At 47.1% G+C, this 19,820-nt stretch overlaps 1 protein-coding gene across 1 annotated transcript in view; it reads left to right on the top strand.

Annotated features, from left to right (window-relative positions):
- Dennd2c (DENN domain containing 2C) overlaps positions 1–19,820 on the top strand; it is a 76,580-nt gene that overhangs the window by 25,744 nt on the left and 31,016 nt on the right. The window contains exons 2-6 of the mRNA XM_075981758.1: positions 10,545–11,542; positions 12,452–12,582; positions 12,955–13,067; positions 15,221–15,391; positions 19,193–19,289. Coding sequence (XP_075837873.1) covers positions 10,731–11,542; positions 12,452–12,582; positions 12,955–13,067; positions 15,221–15,391; positions 19,193–19,289 — 1,324 coding nt within the window. The 5' untranslated portion in view covers positions 10,545–10,730. The remainder of the gene's footprint in view (positions 1–10,544; positions 11,543–12,451; positions 12,583–12,954; positions 13,068–15,220; positions 15,392–19,192; positions 19,290–19,820) is intronic.

The following is a 19,820-nucleotide window of genomic DNA, read 5'->3' as shown; positions in this document are numbered from 1 at the left end:
TCAAAGATTTTTTTTCCTGTTTCTTTATTTCTAAAGTGTATGGCTTTAATTCTTAATGCTTAGGTTTATGATGTACTTCAAGTTAATTTCTGGAATGCTGTGTGTAACCGTGTGTTTGCTGTGTGAATTCAAGGGTTTTGAATTTGTCCAGTGCTGCTTTAAGGTTTTCTCTCCTTCTTTGTGAAAAGCCATGCAGCAGACTCAGTGACCCGTGCTGTTCTCCGGCCACCAATGCACATTGTCAGGATGGCTGTAGCTTTTTTATTGCAAATCTTATTTTAACTTGAATTTATATGGGTGTTTTGCTGATGTGTATATCTGCACCGTGTGTGTGTGTGTGTGTGTGTGTGTTACGTGCTGAGACCAGACACATGGTTGTGAGCAGCCATGTGGGTGCTTGGAATCGGACCTGGATCCTTTGGAAGAGCAGCCAGTGCTCTTGACCACTCAATCCTCGCTCTAGTCCGTTACTGTATCTTTGCAATGATGTCCCCTGAGTTTTGTCCCCTGAGCTTGTTCTTGTGTTTCTGACAATCATTTAGGCCATTATAGCTCCTTTACATTTTTAAACTGTTTAAAGTTAAATAACCGTGTGGATTTCTGCAACAAAATCTGCTTCTTTCAGATTGGGATGGTTTCAAATCTAGGAAATCAATTTTGAGAGAATTTGATGTCTTATCATGATAGAATCTTCTAGTCCACTAGTGTACAACATCTAATTTTTATTTTTTCTTAGCATTATCTTGTCATCTTCATTCTCCATGTTTTATCGCTTTCTCTTTTGTTCTCTTCTTTCCTTCTACCTTCCCTCTCCCCTGCATCTAGTCTCCATTTTCTGCTCTCTTATGCATCCCAGGCTGGCGTTAAACTATTTTAGCCTTCTGAGTGGCTTCAGCTGATGTTAAAGGCATGCGCCACCACATCTTTCCTAGGTCATTTTTTTGTTTGTTTGTTTGGCTTTGAGACAGGGTTTCTCTGTAGCTTTGGAGCCTGTCCTAGTACTAGCTCTTGTGGACCATGCTTGGCCTCAAACTCACAGAGATCCGCCTGCCTCTGCCTCCCAAGTGCAGAGATTGAAGGTGTGCGCCACCACTGCCCTGCTTTCCTAGGTCATTCTTTAAATCTAGTCGTGAGCTGGCTGCTCTCCTCCAAGAAGAAGCTAGGCACTAGTCCCTGCGGTTCTGCACTTCCTTCTTAAACACTGAGTGCTTAGCTGGTTTTATGTTTTTCTGCCTTTCATACTAATGCAGTAAGTACTCTGTGTGGTGTGTACGCATGTGCGCATGTGCACGCCATTGGTCAGCATTGTGCAGCTTCCTCTATTGCTTTCTGTTTTATTTTTATTTATTTATTTATTTTTCAAGACAGGGTTTTTCTGTAGCTCTGGATGTCCCGGAACTTTGTTTACCAGGCTGACTTCAAACTCAGAGATCTTCCTGCCTCTGTCTGCTGGGATTAAAGGCATATGCTATCACCACCTGACCCTCTGTTTTATTTCTTAAATTATTTCTATTTTGTATGTGTATGGGTGTTTTATCTACATGTATGTTTCTGTACTATGTGCATGCTTGTTATCCCTGAAGGTCAGAAGAGGGCATCAGATCTCCTGGAACTGGAGTTATAGATGGTTGTGAACCACCTTCTGGGTACTGGGAATCGAATCCAAGTCCCCCAGAAGAGCAGCCAGTGCTTTTAACCACTGAGCCTTTTCTGTAGCCTCACAATCTTATTATTTGAAACAGGGCCTGTCACTGAATCTGGAGCTCACTGATATACCTAGGCTGGCTACCAACCAGCCAACCATCTCCAGGGATTCTCCTGTGTCTGCCTGCCCAGTGCTGGGATTACATGTATGTACTGCCGTGCTCACTGCCTAGTGCTGGGATTGCATGGCTGTGCTCACTGCCCAGTGCTGGGATTCCATGTATGCACTGCCGTGCTCACTGCCCAGTGCTGGGATTACATGTATGCACTGCCGTGCTCACAGCCCAGTGCTGGGATTACATGTATGTACTGCCGTGCTCAGCTTGCCCAGTGCTGGGATTACACGTATGTGCTGCCGTGCTCACTGCCCAGTGCTGGGATTCCATGGCTGTGCTCACTGCCCAGTGCTGGGATTCCATGTATGCACTGCCGTGCTCACTGCCCAGTGCTGGGATTCCATGTATGCACTGCCGTGCTCACTGCCCAGTGCTGGGATTCCATGTATGCACTGCCATGCTCACTGCCCAGTGCTGGGATTCCATGTATGCACTGCCGTGCTCACTGCCCAGTGCTGGGATTCCATGTATGTACTGCCGTGCTCACTGCCCAGTGCTGGGATTCCATGTATGTACTGCCGTGCTCACTGCCCAGTGCTGGGATTCCATGGCTGTGCTCACTGCCCAGTGCTGGGATTCCATGTATGCACTGCCATGCTCACTGCCCAGTGCTGGGATTCCATGTATGTACTGCCGTGCTCACTGCCCAGTGCTGGGATTACATGTATGTACTGCCGTGCTCACTGCCCAGTGCTGGGATTCCATGTATGTACTGCCGTGCTCACTGCCCAGTGCTGGGATTCCATGTATGCACTGCCATGCTCACTGCCCAGTGCTGGGATTCCATGTATGCACTGCCGTGCTCACTGCCCAGTGCTGGGATTACATGTATGTACTGCCGTGCTCACTGCCCAGTGCTGGGATTCCATGGCTGTGCTCACTGCCCAGTGCTGGGATTCCATGTATGCACTGCCGTGCTCACTGCCCAGTGCTGGGATTCCATGTATGCACTGCCGTGCTCACTGCCCAGTGCTGGGATTCCATGTATGTACTGCCGTGCTCACTGCCCAGTGCTGGGATTCCATGGCTGTGCTCACTGCCCAGTGCTGGGATTACATGGCTGTGCTCACTGCCCAGTGCTGGGATTCCATGGCCGTGCTCACTGCCCAGTGCTGGGATTCCATGTATGTACTGCCATGCTCACTGCCCAGTGCTGGGATTACATAGCTGTGCTCACTGCCCAGTGCTGGGATTCCATGTATGTACTGCCATGCTCACTGCCCAGTGCTGGGATTACATAGCTGTGCTCACTGCCCAGTGCTGGGATTACATGTATGCACTGCCGTGCTCACTGCCCAGTGCTGGGATTCCATGTATGCACTGCCATGCTCACTGCCCAGTGCTGGGATTGCATGTATGTACTGCCGTGCTCACTGCCCAGTGCTGGGATTCCATGGCTGTGCTCACTGCCCAGTGCTGGGATTCCATGGCCGTGCTCACTGCCCAGTGCTGGGATTCCATGTATGTACTGCCATGCTCACTGCCCAGTGCTGGGATTACATAGCTGTGCTCACTGCCCAGTGCTGGGATTCCATGTATGTACTGCCATGCTCACTGCCCAGTGCTGGGATTACATAGCTGTGCTCACTGCCCAGTGCTGGGATTCCATGTATGTACTGCCATGCTCACTGCCCAGTGCTGGGATTACATAGCTGTGCTCACTGCCCAGTGCTGGGATTACATGTATGCACTGCCGTGCTCACTGCCCAGTGCTGGGATTCCATGTATGCACTGCCATGCTCACTGCCCAGTGCTGGGATTGCATGTATGTACTGCCGTGCTCACTGCCCAGTGCTGGGATTACATGTATGCACTGCCGTGCTCACTGCCCAGTGCTGGGATTACATGTATGTACTGCCATGCTCACTGCACAGTGCTGGGATTCCATGTATGCACTGCCGTGCTCACTGCCCAGTGCTGGGATTCCATGTATGCACTGCTGTGCTCACTGCCCAGTGCTGGGATTACATGTATGTACTGCCGTGCTCACTGCCCAGTGCTGGGATTCCATGTATGCACTGCCGTGCTCACTGCCCAGTGCTGGGATTACATGTATGCACTGCCGTGCTCACTGCCCAGTGCTGGGATTCCATGTATGCACTGCCGTGCTCACTGCCCAGTGCTGGGATTCCATGTATGCACTGCTGTGCTCACTGCCCAGTGCTGGGATTACATGTATGCACTGCCGTGCTCACTGCCCAGTGCTGGGATTACATGTATGTACTGCCATGCTCACTGCCCAGTGCTGGGATTACATGTATGTACTGCTGTGCTCACTGCCCAGTGCTGGGATTACATGTATGCACTGCTGTGCTCACAGCCCAGTGCTGGGATTACATGTATGCACTGCCGTGCTCACTGCCCAGTGCTGGGATTACATGTATGCACTGCCGTGCTCAGCTTTCATTTCTAAGTCATAAGCGCTAGGGACTGGGCTCATGTCCTCACGCTTGTGTGACAGGTGTTTTACTGTCTGAGGCCCCAGGCCCTTATTTTCTTCTGTTCTTCTATTTTCAGTTATATCACTTTTTTCTTTAAATAATTAATAGATTTATGATAACTGACTTGAAGTCTGTCCGCTAACTCTGCCATGTCTGTTGCTTTTTTTTTTTAATTTTATACGTGAATATGATCAACATTAATACTACAAATTTGACTCAATGTGCCCTTGTTTTGTTTTGGTTTTGGTTTGTTTTTTCAAGACGGGTTTTTCTTTGTAGCTTTGGAACCTGTCCTGGAACTCTCTCTGTAGACCAGGCTGACCTTGAACTCACAGAGATCCGTAAGCCTCTGCCTCCTGAAGGCGCGCGCCACCACCGCCCGGCTTCAACTTGCCATTTTTAAAAGATTTATTTTATTTTGAAATGTAAGGATGTATATGGTTAGTGTCCATGAGTACAGGCGCCCAGGGAAGCCAGAGACATTGGATTCCCCAGAGCTAAACTTACAGGTAATAGCCACGTGGGTGCCGGAAACTGAACTTGAGTCCTCTGCAAGAAGAGTATTTGCTCTTACCCACTGAGCCATCTCTCCAGCCCTGTATGGTAGTGAAACTTGAACACTTCCTGGGCCTGTGTGAACTTGGCACTGGCCAGTTTTACAGTGCCCTCCTGGCTGGTCCTTGTTCATTGGCTGTTACTGTCCAGCCACATAGGTTCCCTCGCATCTGCAGCTCAGTTCTTAGCCAAGGCTTCATGTAAACTGTGTACATTGCTGGTGCTTCACCCATTCCTCCTTCTTTTTGGGTAACTTTGCCTGGAAAGTTCTGTTTACTAATTTCGCCCTTTCAGACTCCAGTCTCTTTATCTTCAGTTTAGCAAGTTTGCCACACCCTGTTGGGGCTCCCCACTCGGTGCTGTGTAATACAATGTCACCAGGGAAAAAGCAAGGCCCAGCTTCCTTCAGGGGCCACAGTCCTGCGTGCCTGATATATAATACAGAAAGCATTCATCCTTTTCTGTATGGGTTTGGAACTGTGTAAGGAAGGCAGGTCCAATCTATCATGGCTGCAGGTGAGTTTTCCTGCTTGCTTTCATTAGTTTCTTCTCTCTCTCTCTCCTCTCTATCTTTCACTCTCCTCTTTCTTTCTTTCTTTCTTTCTTTCTTTCTTTCTTTCTTTCTTTCTTTCTTTCTTTCTCTTTTCCTAGGTTTTTTCAAGACAGGGTTTCTCTGTGTAACAGCCCTGGCTGTCCTGGAACTCTCTGTAGACCAGGCTGGCCTCGAGCTCACAGAGATCCGCCTGCCTCTGTCTAAGTGCTGGGATTAAAGGCGTGCGCCACTACTGCCTGGCTCTTAGTTTCTTTTTAATGGAGGTGAAATTTATATATCATAAAATTGTCCATTTTGCCTCTTTATCACTTAGTCAACTTTTAAGATGGTCTAAATTGGAGTTTAAAAGATGGCTCCAGTGCCCGTGTAAATGCTAGGCAGGTGTGGCATCCAGTATTTGCGAAGAGGAGACGGGATCCCTGCACAAGTGACCATGCTAGGCTAACTGAACGAGTAGACTAGCTGAACGGGTAGACTAGCTGAGTGGGTAGACTAGCTGAGTGGGTAGACTAGCTGAACGGGTAGACTAGCTGAACGGGTAGACTAGCTGAACGGGTAGACTAGCTGAGTGGGTAGACTAGCTGAGTGGATAGACTAGCTGAGTGGGTAGACTAGCTGAGTGGGTAGACTAGCTGAACGGGTAGACTAGCTGAGTGGGTAGACTAGCTGAACGGGTAGACTAGCTGAACGGGTAGACTAGCTGAGTGGGTAGACTAGCTGAGTGGGTAGACTAGCTGAGTGGATAGACTAGCTGAGTGGGTAGACTAGCTGAGTGGGTAGACTAGCTGAACGGGTAGACTAGCTGAGTGGGTAGACTAGCTGAGTGGGTAGACTAGCTGAGTGGGTAGACTAGCTGAGTGGGTAGACTAGCTGAACGGGTAGACTAGCTGAGTGGGTAGACTAGCTGAGTGGGTAGACTAGCTGAACGGGTAGACTAGCTGAGTGGGTAGACTAGCTGAGTGGGTAGACTAGCTGAGTGGGTAGACTAGCTGAGTGGATAGACTAGCTGAGTGGGTAGACTAGCTGAGTGGGTAGACTAGCTGAGTGGGTAGACTAGCTGAACGGGTAGACTAGCTGAGTGGGTAGACTAGCTGAGTGGGTAGACTAGCTGAGTGGGTAGACTAGCTGAGTGGGTAGACTAGCTGAATGGGTAGACTAGCTGAACGGGTAGATTAGCTGAATGGAGTGAGCCCCAAGTTCAAGTGAGAAACCCTGCCTCAGTAAATTCTGAAGTGGAGAACAGTTGAGGAAGACTCCAGGTGTCACCCACTGGCCTCTACTCTATGGATGTAACCATGGAAAAAAATAAGAAAAGAAGAAAGGCCTAAATTAATACGGCAAATTCATCCATTTAATTCTATTGTCATAAAGGATCTGAAGAAACTCGCTCTGTGTGAGGTGTTGGGAAACTGAGCATCCGTACTGTCCTGTCCAAAGAGAATTTGTTACCTGACTGGAGTCACGTTGGTTCCTGTCATATGTGAACACACGTGATGTGTTCAGCTGATAGCTGCATTTGATGTATTTATTTGATGAACGCAAATACTGGAGAACAACAGAAAATAAAGGCAAAGAAGCCTGGTTCAGAATCCCCTGCATGCATTGTGTCATATTTTAACCTGAGTGCCGAATCTGTGTATTTCTGCTCTCCTACGTCCTGCTGGCTACGGCTGTCTCTCCCCTGCGATCACCTACTATGACCGTCCGTGTTCCTGCCTTCTCCTTTGAGTCTGACCTGACTTCAGAGGTCTTTCATAGCGCAGAAGGCCTTGGCTCTTGTGGTTTTCAGAGAAGACACCTTGTCTAAACTGTGAGATGTGCTTCTGCAAGAACTCTCTGAGCAGCTTGCAAAAGCAACCTGTGGTAAATGTGAATACGGTGGCCTCACTCAGGGAGCTTTTAAAAAGACGGAGGTTGGCAGAAACCTTGAAAACTGACAGGCATTTATGGGGTGGAGGTCAGGACAGAAGGCTGGAGGATCAGGAGTGGGGTTTGAAGGTCAAGGGAGACCTGGGACGTGGGGAAGAGGAACTAGTGGGGATAGATTTCTGAGGTAAGTTTTGTTTGACAAGTTATGGGGGGGGGGTTGTTCTTTTTTTCCTTCTTTTTTTATGAGACCATATTAGGCAAGACATTTTACAAAGGAATGAACTGATTTGAAAACCAGGTGGCTTGCACCTGCAGGCCCAATCTAGGCCAGCCTGGGCTATACAATGAGACCCTGTCTCAAAAAGAAAAATACAGAACCTTCAGTTTGCAAAATGAAATATACGAAGTGTGAAATCTTCTCTAAAGGTGTTATTGTTGTATTACTGGACAGTCGTAAATGTATTATTTATTACCATACAGTTGTAAGTGTGGTTAAAAGTCATCAAAACTTGTGGGTTTTGAGACAGGATCTCTTTCTGTACATAAGAGATTGGCCTCAAATTCACAATCCTCCTGCCTCCATCCGAGTGCTGGGACTGTAGGCGTGTATCACTACAACCTGCCTAAACTTGGTTCACCTTTTGACAGCATGCGGTGAGAACAAGCAGGCTTTCTCTCCCGTAGCTAAGCTGCCTGCCTCCGCCTGAACACCATTGTATACTTCATTTATATTTGGGCGGAAGTCTGCAGATTGAGCTATTTGTTGCCGTTAGATTTTCAGGTTTAAGTGATTTCGTAGCTCTGAAAGTTTTCCCTTTCTCCCCCTCAGTTTTACCCGTGAGGGCCAGGGAAAAGTCAGGGAAAGCTTCATCAACAAATGGAGCCTTTCAGAAGTCAAATCCATCTTGTCCATAATGAAGAAAACCCTAGTGTCAAAGACACTCGCAAGTGTCAGTGTAAGCAAAAGGTGTCTGGAGTCTCGCTCGGCAGCAGCTCGACACACTGTCATACTGCAGTGCTCCGTCAGGCGCTCTTGCTGGGTGCAGTCAGCCAGCGCTCTGCAGGCTGAGATGGGAGGGTTGCGACTACTTTGAGGCCAGTCTGGGCTCCAGAGTGAGATTTGGCCTCAGGAAAAGAGGAGAACAGACATAAGTGCATGTACACACGTACACACACACATAAACACACACAAAATGCACACATGCGCGCACACACAACTTCTGTGAGCTTTTTATGATTTTCCTCACCCATATGTGTTTAATTTCTTAATTAAAAAAATTAATTTTGGCATTAGGCCGGAGTTTCTTTTCTGGCAATGCTAAATTTCCTACAAACTTGTAAGAATGCACACAAATCAGAATGAACACAAAGACAGACGCCACATGACTTCCTTAATGTGGACGCTAGAGGGGAAAAGAGGGCATGAAACTAAAATAGGGGAGGTGGGGGAGTCGAATAAGAGAGTGGAAGAGGGAGGGAGGAGATTCAGATACCTTAGAAGCATGTATGTGGACGCCGCAAGGACTCCCAAGTATACATGCAGCAGGAAAAGTGATTTTAAAAACTGTGGACATGGTTTACATGGAAGCTGTGGAAGTTCTGAAGAGCAGTTTCTATGGCAAGAATGAAGGGGGGGGCGCAGGGGATGGGGCAGGGGGGCTGTGTACACCAGTCCAGTTTGGTCAGCTGTACGGCAGAGCCAGGCTAAGATAGTTCCCTGCTTGTTAATCAGGGCCACGCAGATGAAGCGGGAGGAAGGATGACCCTACCTCAGGAAGTTCTGAATGGATGCTATTTATAACCACTGCAGCGGAACTTGAGAGCAGGTCTCTGCTTAGTGGCAGGAAAAGTTGCGGCCAGCCTTCCTTCACATTTGAGGAAGCGGTTTGTGGAGCTGGAGGGGGGTGCCGCCTCTGGGAAGGGAAGGATGGGAACAGTGACTGCTGAGCTGAGTCCAGGGCTCCGCAGCCAAGACATGGGAAATGCAGCCAGAGACAAGATAATGGGTGCCTTTGGGTTGTGACTCTTCAGCAGTCTGTGTGAAATCCTGTGTTGCAAACAGTTCAGCTGAAGTAAGGGTGGGTGATGGGCTAATACTACGTAGTAACAGAAGACAGGAGGAGGAAATTAGCTGCCGATGTGTTTGCGAGTCGGTTCCTGTCTAGACGTGTAAATACACCTTTTAATTACGAGGTGCAGTTCTGCTTCTGTGTGGTTTTTTTGTTTGTTTGTTTGTTTGTTTTGAGACAGGGTCTCACTATGCAGCCCTGGCTGTTCTGGAGCTCACTATGTAGACCAGGCTGGCCTTAAGCCCACAGAGGTCCTCTGCCTCTACTTCTACCTCCTGAATGCTCGGATTAAAGCCTGCACCACCATACCCAGCCTTCTGTGTGATTTTTGCAATATTGCATTGGTCCCTGTTTCATTAAGAGAGCGTTCCATAGAGAACAGATCTATGAGCTGACAGTGTGTGTTGCTCAGTGAGAGCGCTTTGCCTAGCGTGTACAAGGCCCTAGTGTTAGCGTTCAGGCGCTATGCCGGCCTGTCACCTGGCAGGATGCATTTGCCAGTACTCTGTGCTCATGTCTGCTTCCATCCCTGTCTCTGTCCCCCTGCCCGTCTCCCCAACATCCCTTCTTTCCCATTCCCTTCCCCCAATAATAAAACCCTCTGTTACTACTGAGAACTCAAGAACAATGGCAATGGGTTTTTGATCCTACTGCACGTACTGGCTTTGTGGGAGCCTAGGCAGTTTGGATGCTCACCTTACTAGACCTGGATGGAGGTGGGTGGTCCTTGGACTTCCCACAGGGCAGGGAACCCTGATTGCTCTTCGGGCTGATGAGGGAGGGGGACTTGATTGGGGGAGGGGGAGGGAAATTGGAGGCGGTGGCGGGGAGGAGGCAGAAATCTTTAATAAATAAATAAATAGATAGATAATAAATAAGTAAGTAAGTAAAGAAAGAAAGAAAGAAAAGAAAAAGAAAAAAAAGAAAAAAAACCCTCTGTTGTATGATGGTGTCTCTCACCATTTCTTAAGTTATAACATCTAGTGCCACAAAAAAGAATTGACTCATTACAGAATAATGTATGTATTTTGCAAAGTATTAAATATAGCAGAGTATTAAAGCTGACCGCTGAAGAAATAGTATCAGGAATATTTTCTTAGTAGCATTAGCTTTATGGAGTTGAATTTTTTTATTCTTACAAATTCAATGTAAATGAACTGTTTAGTGCTAGGTGGGCAGGGTTGAGTGGAGTTTAAAGTCATGAGGTTGTGCTAATATTCCTGTCTCGTTTTAATAGGATCGTTCATGGTACAGTTGTAACTGTCTCAACAAAGATCAGTAATGAGAATTGTTGTTGTTAACAAGACACCTCCAACTTGAACATGAGAGGAAATGACTGGGATCCCTTCTGTTCTGACAAGATAAGGAATACAGCATTCTCCAGCTACGTGTAATGGCACCTCTCTGAGATCCGTCGCTTGTCATGCACCCCACCGGGAACATGGATGCTGGCTTCACCCGGTCCGCTCTTCAGACCCTGTCGCGAAGCCACTGCAGAAACATCAAACAGAAGATCTCCCAGTGGGAAGGAAGGGCTAACGGTGTGACTAAGCCAGCTAGGTCTCACCCGAAGGACTTTGGAGTGAGGTATAATAACTGCCACGCAGCGCTTCCTCCTCACAAGCATCCTTCTGGTGATGGAAGGAGCGACCGTCAGAATGGGGCTTTACCACCCAGGGGTGCAGATGCCAAAAGCCACGGTCACAGTGAGCGTGAAGGCGAGCAGCAAGAGTGTAAAGACGCCCACCCCTCAGAAACTGGACCGGACTCCAACTGGGTGTGTGCTCGGGTCAAGCAGATTGAAAGCCGCAAGGACATCGCTGTGGATCCAGAGGCTTCGTTACCTCCGGGAAACTTCTATACCTCACAGATACTGTGGAAAAGAATAGAAGCGCTTCCCTCGGAGAAAGTCTTAAATTTAGCTTTAGCACCTTGTGACTCTACAGAAAAAGAACCGAGTTTCAGAGTTCTGGATAGTTCTTATGGAATAACCAAGAGCTTGGAAAATATTTATTGTGAACCCGAGGGGCAAGAATACGGACCCTCTATAAATCCTTTGCCCAAACCCCGTAGGACATTCAGGTATTTGTCTGAATCTGGCGGTGTGCCATATAAAGAAAGAAACTGTGACCCAGAGTACTGTGAGGAGAACTCCTGTGCGGAGGCTTCTTTGGCCTCGTCCCAGGATCCTGAGCCAAAGAAATACGGTGGGAAGATCAGAGGGAGATCCAAGAGGTACGCCTTCCCGTCACAGGCCATGATTTGTAATCTGTGGTTCTTGAGCTGCCCCCCCTGCACCCTCCAGCTCGATCCAGACCGTCCACTGAGCAGAGGGTTGCTGACAGCATGGCGGGCGTAGGAGGGGCAGCAGAAGTGTGGAGGTTACAGGTGACGTTCCACCACCGAGGAGCACCCAGTGCTCTGCAAGAATTCCATTTCCATTATCAGGAAGGCTGCTGAGGCAGGAGGATCACCATATTTTGAGGCTAGCCTGAGCTACATAGTGACTTAGAAACCAGTGTGGACTCCATAGCAAGACATGTCCTATCCCCCCTTGCCCAACCTCCAAAAGAGCTTTTAGATAAGCAGGTTGGTTACTGACTTCATTTAGGACGTGATGGTCTCAGCCTCGCTTTTAATTAGGGAGTAATTAGGGCTAGAGAGCTGACTCAGCAGGTAAGAGCACTGACTGCTCTTCCAGGGGACCCGGGTTTTATTCCCAGCACCCACGTGGCATCTCACAACTGTCTGCAACTCCAGTTCCAGGAGACCTGACACCCTGATCTGGCGTCTATGGGCACCAGGCACACAAGTGTTGTTCAGACATGTATGTAGGCAGAATACATAAATATAAAGTAAAAACTATTTAGTTAGTTAGTTAGTTAGTTAGTTATGGTTCTTCAAGACAGGTTTCTCTGTGTAACTTTGGCTGTACTGGAGTTGTATAGACCAATCTGGCCTCGAACTCATAGAGATTCACCTGCTTCTTTCTGCCTCCTTATTGCTGGGACTGAAGGCATGCACCACCTCACCTGACCATTTTTGTAATTTTACACACAAGTCTTTTCCATTTCTGCCTTCTCTTATCGTTTAGAGATCACAGTTTCTGAAGGTGTAACCTTAAAATGTGTCTCCTTTCTTAAGGAAATCCTTTGAATTTGAAGACATTCAGCACTTTCGGCACTCACGGAAGATTCACGAAGAACTCGGGAGAAACGCTGGTTCAGCACTCTATTACACACAGTCTGAGGATAACATCTACGAGGATATCATCTGTAGGTGTCCGTGCTTCGCAGGCACGCTTACTGTGCATTTGGTGATGCCCTCGCTGTACGGCGGGCTTTTCTTTACAATCAGACGTATCTTGCTTTAACTTAACTTTGGTTTTCTAATACAGACACATTCAGCATATAAAGGTTTGCGTCATTAATGAGTTTGACAGCTAGCGTAACGGATGGCTCAGTTGAGAAGTAGATGTTTGCAGACAGTGTTTTTACAGTTCTTCAGCGTGTACACCTAAAATGCCATTGCTCTTAGCAACCTTCCACCCCGACAAAAATGTAAAGAAAATCATTTGGCTCTTTGGCGATAGCCACTGTTCCCACTTGATCGTGCTCCCCTAAGCAGTGTTCATCTGGTTTTTAAAGATCCAGCCAAGGAAAATCCCTACGAAGATATTCCAGTGCAGCCATTCCCCATGTGGAGATCGCCGTCAGCATGGAGGCTGCCGCCTGCTAAGAGTGCCTTCAGAACACCCAAGGTACAAGAGAGGCTTCACCGCGGAGCACTCCCGACTCCTGTGTTTGTCCCCTGTGTGTGCCCGTGTGGAAGGTTGTGCTGGTTTAACCGGGGGGCCCAAATAACTAGGCTCTGACATGTAGATTTTATTGTTTTTTTTTTTTTTTTTGGTTTTTCGAGACAGGGTTTCTCTGTGGATTTTATTGTCAATGGGAGTGTTTTGTTTCGTTTTAAAGATCAGGCATGCAAGCTTCTTTTTAAAATTGCTTTGCCTTTGCTATTGGTTGCTTAATCTTAGTGTTTCAAAAATAATTTAATACAAATAAGTTTAGATTAGAGCTCCTTAAGCTTTATTGCCAACCCTTTCACCCAAGGAAAAATGTATTTTGAGATAGGGTCTCACTATGTAACCCCAGGTGGTCTGGAGCTCACTATGTAGACCAGGCTAGCCATGAACTTGCAGAGATCGCAGGCCTTGTCCTCCAGAGTGCTGGGGTTAAAGTTCTGGGCCACCACACCCATCCACCCAGGAGATTTCACATGACCACAGATAATATAGGTATGTAATCGGTGTACAGATGAAACCTTTGCTGACAGTAAATCATAAAGAGATTTATTTTACAACAGTTTTATACATAGCATATTTACCATTATTAAAGACAAAAGCAAATATGCATAGTAATGAGATGGGTGTGTTTATTTTTACAAAAGAATTAAATCCTGGCTGGGTGTGTGGTAGGTGGATACCTGTGCTTTTGAGGTCAGCCTGGGTTACTTAGGGAGCTCCAGATTAGCCAAGGCTACACTGGGAGACTCCATCTCAACCCTACCTCTACCTAGCCCCCTCCCCCGAAAAGGATTGAATCTTTGCAGCATATTTGATGTTTAGTATAGAATGACAGAGTTATGGCTGTTTCGGAAATTGAAAATTCTGTCCTAATCCAAAACCAAAGTTCATTTTATGATGCTTACTTCTTTATTATGTATATGGGTGTGCACCATCTGCCTGTGGGTATATGCACATGAATGCAGGTGCCCTTGAATGCCAGCAGGATCTGGTTGCCTGGAGCCGAGTTACAGACTGTGAGAGTTGCCCAACTCAGGTCCTCTTAGAGCAGTAACTCTTAGCCGTGGAGGCGTTTCTCCAGTCCCATCCTTTAATGAAGCTTTTTTATTTTTTCTTTCTTTCTTTTTTTTTTTCTTGTTTTGTTTTTTGTGATAGAGGTGACAGGGTTTCTCTGTATAGCCTTGACTGTTCTGGAACTTGCTCTCTGTAGCTCAAGCTGGCCTCAAACTCCGAGACCCACCTACTTCTACCTCCCAAATGTTGGGATTAAAGACATGCAACACCACTGCCCAGCTCCATTTAATGCCTTTTATTAAACTCAAATTATCGACTCAAATAGCAATTTTAAAAGCAAACATTCTAACAATAAAATCCGCTGGCTTGACCCGTGCTGAGGCACAGAGCAGGGAAATATGAAATCTTTACTTTCTGTAAGTAAACCATCATGTTTGCGCAGACAGAACCCTGAGCGTGTGAGATGAAAACACCGCCGTTTCTAACATGCAGGAGTCTCCCGTCTGAGCCAAGCGTGTAGTGGTGTCGTATGTCATGACAGCGTGTGAGTGTAGAGGGCATTGCTGTGTGTTGAAAGCAGGCTGCAGTGAGGTCATGTCACGCAGCACTCGTGAGCTCTGCCGAAAACCACCTCAGATTCTGCGTGGCCTGGATTTAAATAAATTGTTGTTTGCTGCTGCTCAGAAACCTTTTCCTGTTGCGAGTTTTTTCATGATTTCCCCTCATTCGGTTACATTATCAGGCCAACAACCCACGGTTTAAGCAGCTGTGCTTTAGACAGGCCATGAGCTTTTCAGTGCTCGGTCGGTCCCAGTGCTCTGTGTTAAGTTCATCTCAGCCTGTGGCCTTAGTTACCCACCCATTTCCTGAAAGCGTTGGGACTCTTGAGTTGGTGGAGATGGGGCACTGTTGTCCCTTGGGAAGTGGATTGGATCACAGGGATAGAGGTTTGGGTTAGAAAACAGAGAAGCAACTCACAAGATGAGAAGGAACTGCAGAATCCCCATTTGGGATGGCTTTAAAAGAAAGATAAGCGTATGAAGACAGGCATTACCAGAGACGATCTTATGTTACCAGTGTGTCTCCTGTCTTAGCTTCCTCCCAAGCCCCAGTTCCTTCAGCGGAAGACTATGGACCTGAAGAACTCTGGAGCGTACTTGCGGTCCAAGCTCACAAAGGACACCACCTTGCCTGTCACCTTAACCGAGTGGAAGCTTTTCCGAGCTGGAGAAGTGGCTAACAGGAAGGCGAGGAATCTCCCAAGGGTGAGGAGTCCCGTACATTCATTCTTAAAACTTTACCCCAGCATCTTAGTAGAGGAGAACAGATAAACGTTACAACGAGCGGAATAGGCTAGACCTTCCCTGCTTTCAGTAGATCTGGAAAGCAGCCTTGGGTTTTGAGGTTTTGCTCGTTCAAGAAATCGCACACATGGCTCTTTTGACATTCTCAGTGGATTAGAAACTTCAGCTAGAGAGCCTCACTTCGGTTATCCTGGCTCTTGTTGAAAATCGGCTGCCTATCTCAAGGAAATGCCAGACTCAAACAAAAGGGGGTCTGTCTATTCCCATTTATTTCTTGTGCCAGAATTTACAGATTTTCAGTAATGATGAAGAATATGCCATTTATCAGGATTAAAATGTCCATTCAGAGGTGGGGAAAAGAAAACCAGACTATAGCTTGGTACGAGACATTATCAAAAAACATACGAAATAAACGACCTTGCCCTCAAGGGAGGGGATCATTTACAAGCAGGGTATTTTAAAAAGGTAATTTGTAGCCATGTCTTCTTTTGGGAGAGACGTTTATGAGGTTACATGAGAATATTTTTAAACTGTTAATTCAGATGGTTTTGGGATTGACACGTACAGTAACAGACAATAAACATAATGGAGAATCGGATCATCGAAATATTTTTCCTCTCGTAATGCAAGGTGAATTAGCTCAGATATTCATTGTGCTGAACAAACGTCACAGCTGTTTCTTGGTTAGGGGTTGCCGATTGGTTCCATGGAAAATCTTGTATTCCAGAATTAATTTAATTCTTCTGGTGTGTTTCCCGCCCTTGCCTTTGGGCAGGCATCCTGCAGAAGCTCTCTCCTCAGGAAGATGGCTCTGGCACCCTAAAGCCTCCCATGTGATTCCAGAGCAGCAAAGTTGTGTTTATGGAGCAAGGACGCAGCCTGAGCAGTGGGGCTCGGAACTGCAGGGTTACAGGAGACAGGAGACGGGAGAGCTAGGCTGTGGCTCAGTGTTAAAGCAGTTGTCCTAGAGCCGGGCAGTGGTGGCGCAGGCCTTTAATCCCAGCACTCGGGAGGCAGAGGCAGGCGATCTCTGTGAGTTCGAGGCCAGCCTGGTCTACAAGAGCTAGTTCCAGGATAGGAACCAAAAGAAGCTACGGAGAAACCCTGTCTCGAAAAATCAAAAAAATAAAAAAATAAAGCAGTTGTCCTACACGTGTGAGGGTTCTGTCCTCTGCTTCACAAAAGAACAAGCAAGAGAGAGCTGAGGAGAGCCTGTGGTGTTTCCTCCTTCCGCTTCCTTCCCATCCCCTTCAGCTTTGGGCTGTTTTCTGCACCCCAAGTCTGATACACTTTCTAATAACAGATGACAGGACCAACTCTTCCTTTTCTTTTAAAAAAAAAAAAAGTTGAGACAAGGTCTTGTGTATCTCAGGCTGGTTTTTAAATCAGGTCTGTAGCTGAAGATGACCCTGGACTTTTTGTGAGTGTGATTTTGTGATTTTATGACAGGGTTTCTCTGTGTCGCCATGGCTGTCCTGGAACTCGCTTTCTAGACCAGGCTGTCCTCGAACTCACAGAGATCCACTTGCCTCGGTCTCGAGTGCTGGGATTAAAGGCGCGCACTACCACCACCTGGCTATATCCCCAGATCTGTGTTACAGAATTTTCCCCAAAGGTTTTTGGGAAGTGAAGAAAAAGAAAATGGTGTTGACTTTGTTTTGCATTGTTTTGAAGACCCTCACTGTGTAGCCCAGACTGGCTGTGAACTGCCATTCTCCTGCTTTGGCCTCCTTAGCTCACTGATGAGATTGTAGGTTGGTGTCTGCCACCATTCCCCAAACTGGTGGTGTACTTCTGAGTGCCGGGCACTACCCATGACTCTCCAGAGGGTTTGGAGGGACGCTCAGCAGCTGGGAGCCATTTTCAGAGGACCCAAGTTCACGTCCCAGCCCCCACTTAGGCTGTTCACAACCACCTGTAATTCTGCAGAGGATTTAACAGCGCTGGCCTCCTCGGGCAGCTGCACTCACGTGCGCAAACCTCTAAGTGTTTGCACACATACATTTAAAAATAATAAAAATAGCCGGGCGGTGGTGGCGCACGCCTTTAATCCCAGCACTCGGGAGGCAGAGGCAGGTGGATCTCTGTGAGTTCGAGGCCAACCTGGCCTACAAGAGCTAGTTCCAGGACAGGAACCAAAAAGCTACGGAGAAACCCTGTCTCGAAAATCCAAAAAGATAAAAAATAAAAATAAATATGACAAAAGGTTTTAAGTCCTTTTAGGGTGTCCCAGATTTAATAGATTTTTTTTTTTTAAGTATCTTCAGGGACTTTTCATTTATGTCCTCTTTGATGACTGCAGCTTTCCCTGGAAGGGAAATTGCCTTCTGATCTCGTGCACATGCCTGGTCCCCACCCTTCCTTCCTTCCCTGCTGTGGAAGCCTGTGTGTGGGGTTGGGGTTGCTAGTGCCTTCCCTGGTGCTTTGGTGTTGTGGCCGGCAAGTAAGCAGCTGTTGTCCTTTCTGTCGCTCTGCAGTGTTTGCCGCCGCAGCAAAGTCGGCGTAGGCTCCTCATCCTAGCGCATAGCCGGAATTTTAGGTTGCCACTTAGTCTGATGTTCCCAGAACAGTCGTTTCCTTCAAATATGTGGGCACACTTTTGATTCTTCTTTGTAAGTCCACATTAATATTTACCCTGTCTTAGGTGTTACTGCACCTAAAACTTGCTTGCTCCCATAAATCTTTTCTCTAGTCCGTAGCAATACCTTTCTCTTTCGGATTCTCCTGCTTACTTTTTTGTAAAGGCAACGCTGAAGAACACTGGCGATTTTTTCACTTGAATGGCAGCTACAAAGCGAGCAATTTCGTCTAGAGAGTGAAGACCTGCACGTGTTTCTTGTGTGCTTTTGCTTGTAGTGGATTGATTCAGTTTGTGGCCCTCGGGATTGCTAAGTCTACAAGGACAAATGCGAACATGAGCGCCCTCCTCAACAGTCTGGACTCTCGTCTCACAGTGTCTGTTAACAGGTCTACTTAGGCAGTGTGATAACGCAAGACGATTACTTAAGCTTGGAACCTTAAGAAAAGAGAAATTTAGGCATGGCAAAGCAATCAGCTTCTTGCTTTAAAATGTCTGTATGTCTCTCGGACTCTCTTCCACACACCCGCCTTCCCCGATATTAGGGGAAAATTCTTAGTGATGCTTACTAAAGAGAAACGGCTATAGAATGATTTAGAAATAAACGATCTGATTGCAGTTGGAGGAAAGCAGCTCGGTGTGGAGTAATTTGAGAGTCTCCCATTTTTATGACATCTCTAAAATAAGTTGCGCCCACAGTGGCAAAGCGTGTACTCCTTTTGGCAAAATCTCCATCAGCGTGATTGTCTCCTCTTGGGAGAAACTCCTGGGAGCAGAAATAACCAAGCCGCACCCTGCAGTGGGTGACTGTTCCCCTTCCTGCTCTGAGCGAGTGAAGACTTGACAAAGTCTTAATCACCGTAGGGAGTGCAGTACACATTCCCTACGTGTTGTGACACGGAGTGACACAGAATCTCTGGGTTCTTCTGGAAGGACAGGGTCCTGCAGTTTCCTTCCCTGCCTTGGAGACAGTCTGAGAACACACTTCATCTAATGATACCAGTTTAGTGCAAAATTGAAAAATGTTAAGGTTTTTATTATTCAAAGAGAATTTTACATTTTAAAAAAACATTTACTGTATTAATGCTAGTCATACAGAGAACTGTGGTGGTGGCCTTGGCCACCATCTTTGTAATTTTGTAATTATACCAGCTTTGTCATTTTCTTATCTTTTTTTTTTCTAGCTTGTTTTGAAAATAAATGATACTTTTGAATCTAAGAGAGGGAAGAAGAGGGTAAAGTTACAGCCTTACACTGGAAAAGAAGCACCCTCCTCCAAAGGTAGGAACCATATTTTCTCATCTGTTTGTAGTGTTCGTGTGTGAGTCTCCTGCTGCTGTGACCAGCTGCAGGCACAAGTTAAGGATGGGGAGATTTGCTTGGCCCACAGTTTCAGAGGACTCGTCTGTCATGTCGGTTCATGGTGTGGAGCATGCAGCAGACTAGGAGACAGCGAGGAAGAAGCCAGGGCTGGTGTCACATCCTGCTTCTGCCAATCAGACCCCACCTCCTCGAGTTTCCACAGCTGCCCTGAATAGTGCCAGCTGGGGCAAGCTTTCAAAACACGAGCTTCTAGGGACATTCTGCGTTCAGACCATAACAGCATCTGAAGGGAGCATTGTTCTGTAACGTAGTGTCTGATTGGACAGGCTCCCTCGCTAGTTCCAGTTGGCCTGGAACTCACTGTGTATCCCAGACTGGCCATGTACTTGTGATGAGCCTTCTGCGTCAGCCTTCCGGCCTGTGGGAGTAGACATGAGCCACCTCATCACACTTGGCTCTTCAAGGGCCAGCTTCCAACTCCTTCTGATT

Source organism: Microtus pennsylvanicus, chromosome 7 (genome assembly GCF_037038515.1).
Source record: "Microtus pennsylvanicus isolate mMicPen1 chromosome 7, mMicPen1.hap1, whole genome shotgun sequence".
In the NCBI taxonomy this organism is placed as follows: Eukaryota; Metazoa; Chordata; class Mammalia; order Rodentia; family Cricetidae; genus Microtus; species Microtus pennsylvanicus.
Note: the sequence above shows the minus strand (reverse complement) of the source record. Positions and strands in the feature narration are given on the sequence as shown.